The 4,687-nt window shown below is 34.3% G+C and overlaps 1 protein-coding gene across 1 annotated transcript; it reads left to right on the forward strand.

Annotated features, from left to right (window-relative positions):
• The first annotated feature begins 3,907 nt into the window (after positions 1-3,907).
• LOC120268598 (maturase K-like) lies at positions 3,908-4,447 on the forward strand. Its single transcript, XM_039275925.1, is given in 4 exon segments — positions 3,908-3,939; positions 3,941-4,032; positions 4,144-4,178; positions 4,232-4,447. Coding segments are annotated over 4 exon segments (375 nt in total).
• Positions 4,448-4,687: the final 240 nt, after the last annotated feature.

Below are 4,687 nucleotides of genomic sequence, written 5' to 3' on the forward strand. Positions count from 1 at the left end.
TACAATCAAAATCACACATGCATGTAAAAAAAATTAGTTAGTTACAATCTCAGTGAGCGATGACAAAGTGGGCAGTTGTCACTTTGCACTAGCCAACGGACTATGTAGTTTACATGAAAATGATGACGACACTACATGCTCTCACAATCCTAGGAACCATTACATCAAAACAAACCACATAGTTCTCTTCAGTACCATCAACTTTCTCTTCCTCACTCTTTTCTCTCCTCTCATTCTTTTTCTTGTTGTTGGTGTTGAAGAATTCTACATGTTGCAATAGGGTCATGCCAACAATTAGAGAAATCCCGGCATGTTAAGAAGGTTCATCCTCATCATCCTCACTATCCTCTGAATCTCAAATTGCATGTGAATAAAGACTTTAGAGACAAAGTTTACTTCCCTGAATTTGACTTAGTATGAGCCCTCCGTACATTCCTAAGTGTGGGGTCTTTTATTCTACAAAGTCTTTAACTAGGGTTGCCTTGTTAAAAATGACGAATCACAAATCAAATTTTATTTTTTTAAGATTTCAAAGGGATTGTAGGTTCATGACTTTCATTAGGGGCAAGCCTCTATTGTTAATTACCCCAGACTTATGCATGGGAACTTCTGATTAAGAACAAGTGTGACTGAGAAATATTAGATTCAAGAAATTAATTTTATTAATATCCAAAAAGAAATTTATAAAAATACATAAATTTGATCAAGAAATACATGGACTATAAATTCTAGTTATCCTAATCCTATTTTCTTAATCTTCCTCTAGCCTCACGTAATTTGGGTCTACTTTGACTTCATTCTATCCCAACTTTTTCCCTGAGAACCATGTTGAGGGCATTTCATTTGACTTTGTTGACTTTGGTCTCATCTTTTTTGTTTGTATCTTGAATATCAATTGTATCTCAAGTTGTGATTTCTCTATGTTTATGAATCATGAACTCAATTTAATTAAACTTAGATTTTTGAAAACTCCGGCATTATACTTGTAAAGCTTTCAGTCTTGGACTTGTGAAGCTCTTTGACTTTTGATGTCTTAAGATTCTTGAAATCATTTGTCATATCATTTGAACTCTTCAAGCCTCGACTCTCCTGTGCTTTTGAGCCTTAGCTTGTTCATCTCTATGTCATAACCGCTCATATGGTTAGGCCACTAACTTGGTTGGTTTGACTTGTTTGTTTTTAGAATACCTAGTGGACTTTGGGCAGTGATCCCCATTTGACTGCGAATCATAGACTTGATTTCTTTTGGTTTTGGAGTTTGAAGGCTCGATGTCTCACACTTGTGAAGCCTCTTTCTTCATTATTATTAAGAAATATATATATATATTTTTTTTATATCAATTCGTTTGAATTTTTTTTGTTCACTCGGAGAACTTTTTTTAGTTATCATTTAGAGAACTTTCTTTCTCTTCACTAATTGAACATTTTAGTCAATTTGAGAGAACTCTTTTCTTTTCTTTTTTTACTCATATTCAATTTTTTTTACATGTGAGATGTGAGCATCATTCATTAATTTTTTTTGCTCAGGAAAAACCACTATTTGACCCATGTGGATCTCAAGCAGGAAGTTGTTCATCATTGCTTTGGACTCCACAAGAGTTACTGATCTTAAGAGAATCTCAAGAGGATTTCCACTTTATCAAGAGGGTCTCAAGAGGTAATGGAGAAACTCTCACAATGAGGGATTTCTACCACTACATTGGACCTCAAAATAAGTTAATGGTCTTTAACATAGTTTTCACTCAACTTAAGAGAGTCTCAAGAGATAATGGAGAAATTCTCATAATTAGGGTTCTCTACCACTACATTGAACCTCAACATAAGTTGGTGGTCTTCAACATATTTCCCACTTAAGTAAAAATAGTCTCAAGAGGTAATGAGAAAACTCTCACAATGAGAGCTTTTCTACCACTACCTTTGACCTAGCAAGAGAACATGGAAGTCTTCCAAACATTTTCCAGTCAACTCAAGAAAAGTCCTGAGAAGTAATGAGGAAACTCTTACAAAACTGATCTCTCTACCACTACATTAGACTCAGCAAGGGATCATGGTTTTTAAAAACATTTTCCACTTAACTCAAGTGAGTCTCAAGAGGTAATGAGGAAACTCTCACAAAGAGAGCTCTCTACCACTACATTAGACTCAGCAAGAGATCATGATCTTCAAAAGTATTTTCCACTTAACTCAAGGGAGTCTTAAGAAGTAATGAGGAAACTCTCACAAAGAGAGCTCTTTACCACAACATTGGACCTCAACATGAGTGGGTGGTTCTCAAAATACTTTCCACTCAACTCAAAAGAGTTTCAAGAGATAACGAGAAAACTCTCATAATGAATGCTCTGTACCATTACATTGGACCTCAACATGAGTGAATGGTCTTCAACATATTTTTTACTTAACTCAAGAGATAATGAGGAAACTCTCTCAAAAAGAGCTCTCTACCACTACATTGGACCTCAACATGAGTGGGTGGTCTTCAAAATACTTTCCACTCAACTCAAGAGAGTCTCAAGAGGTAACGAGAAAAGTCTCACAATGAAAGCTGTCTACTATTAGATTGGACCTCAACATGAGTGAATGGTCTTCAACATATTTTTCACTCAACTCAAGAGGTAATGAGGAAACTTTCACAATGAGAGCTCTCTACCACTATATTGGACTTTAATATTAGTGAATGGTCTTTAGCATATTTTCCACTTAACTTAAGAGAGTCTCAAAAGATAATGAGAAAACTCTTATAAGGAGAGCTCTCTACTACTACATTAGACCTCAACATGAGTGAGTGGTCTTCAACATATTTTCCACTTAACTCAAGACAGTCTCAAGAGGTAATGAGAAAACTCTCACAAATATAGCTCTCTACCACTACATTGGACCTCAACATGAATGAGTGGTATTCAACATATTTTTCACTTAACTAAAAAGAGTCTCAAGAGGTAATGAGGAAACTCTCACAAGGAGATCTCTCTATCATTACACTAGACCTCGACATAAGTGACTGGTCTTCAATATATTTTTTTACTTAACTGAAGAGTCTCAAGAGGTAATGAGGAAACTCTCACAATGAGAGATCTCTACCATTACATTGGACTTCAACATGAGTGGGTGGCCTTCAAGAGACTTTTCACTCAACTCAAGAGTCTCAAGAGGTAATGAGTAAACTCTCACAAAGAGAGCTCTATACAGCCACTACATCTTGGCACCACTCTATGGGTATTGTTTGGTGAGATCATGGGCATGATGGGTTTTCACAACGACCGTTGTGAGGCCGTTATGGCTCATGTGTTGCTTCCAATGGTTTCATGCTGCCATGGCTTGATAACGACAGTGGTGAGTGTAGACAACGGCCGTGGTGAAATGTCACCATGGCCATTGTAAACTGTGGTGAAGCTCTAATCAACAACTTAGCATATTTTGTTTTAAAACGCCCTCGAATTCACTTATTTGTTCTTAAATCAGAAATAAAGGCTGTGGTGAACAAAAGAATGATCTTTTGTACTAATTAGGTGCTAAACATATCAAATTTCATGCCAAATACAGTGTAAATGTTATAGAAAATATGAACTTTCTATCACTTATCAGTCCCCCTAAGTTCGAAAACCTAACCCTAAACCCCTGAGACAGAGGACTAATATGGCTCACTTAAAAGTAGTAGAGGCTCTAAAAAGTTACAATTTAAAGTAAAAGACTAAAAGTAGAGGGACTATTTAGAGAAATATACCAATAAATATAAGCTGATTTAATAGAAAAGGAGAGAAAAAAATGTTGATTTGATTCCTTGTCCTCGGGGTAAATATTTCTTATTGTACTATATATATATACATAATACATATCTTGTTCTGACCATATTGCACTATGTGTCATTTTATAATCCAAGAAATGCCCCTTGCTTTTTGTTTAAGTAGAAATGAAAATGGAAGAATTACAAGGGTATTTAGAAAAGATGATCTAGGCAAAGGTACTTCCTATTACTATATCCACTTCTCTTTCAGGAGTATATTTACACACTTGTTCACGATCATGGTTTAAATGGTTTGTTTTGTGAAAATTTTGGATTATGACAATAAATCTAGTTTAGTACTAGTGAAACATTTAATTATTGGGCACAACAATTTTTTTCTTATTCTCAAATGATATTAGAAGGTTCTGCAATCAGTATGAAAATTCCATTTTATATTGTGATTCGGATTTTCCCTCGAAGAAAAAGAAATATCTAAATCACTAAAAAAAGCAATCTATTCATTCAATATTTCCCTTCTTAGAGGATAAATCATCACATTTAAATTATGTGTCAGATATATTAGTACCCCCATCCCATCCATCTAAAATACTAGTTCAAATACTTCAATGCTGGACTCAAGATGTTTCCTCTTTGCATTTTTTGCGATTCTTTCTCCATGAATATAATAATTCGAATAGTTTCATTATGTATAATTCTTATGTATAAAAACCTATTTATGTGATTTCAATTTCAAAAGAAAATAAAAGATTTTTTTTGATTCCTATATAATTCTTATATATACAACTGGATCTAGTGTTGATTTTAGTCACAATCAATAAACTAGACAGACTTTGTTAGTATATTTCAATATATAAATTGAAAGGTTCAAATTTGAAGTGAAGAGTAAAGGGGTGGGAGTAACTAGTATTTATCTTTGTGTAATTAGTGTAATTATTTCCTCCTTTT

Source organism: Dioscorea cayenensis, chromosome 9, assembly GCF_009730915.1.
Source record: "Dioscorea cayenensis subsp. rotundata cultivar TDr96_F1 chromosome 9, TDr96_F1_v2_PseudoChromosome.rev07_lg8_w22 25.fasta, whole genome shotgun sequence".
NCBI classification, from domain to species: Eukaryota; Viridiplantae; Streptophyta; class Magnoliopsida; order Dioscoreales; family Dioscoreaceae; genus Dioscorea; species Dioscorea cayenensis.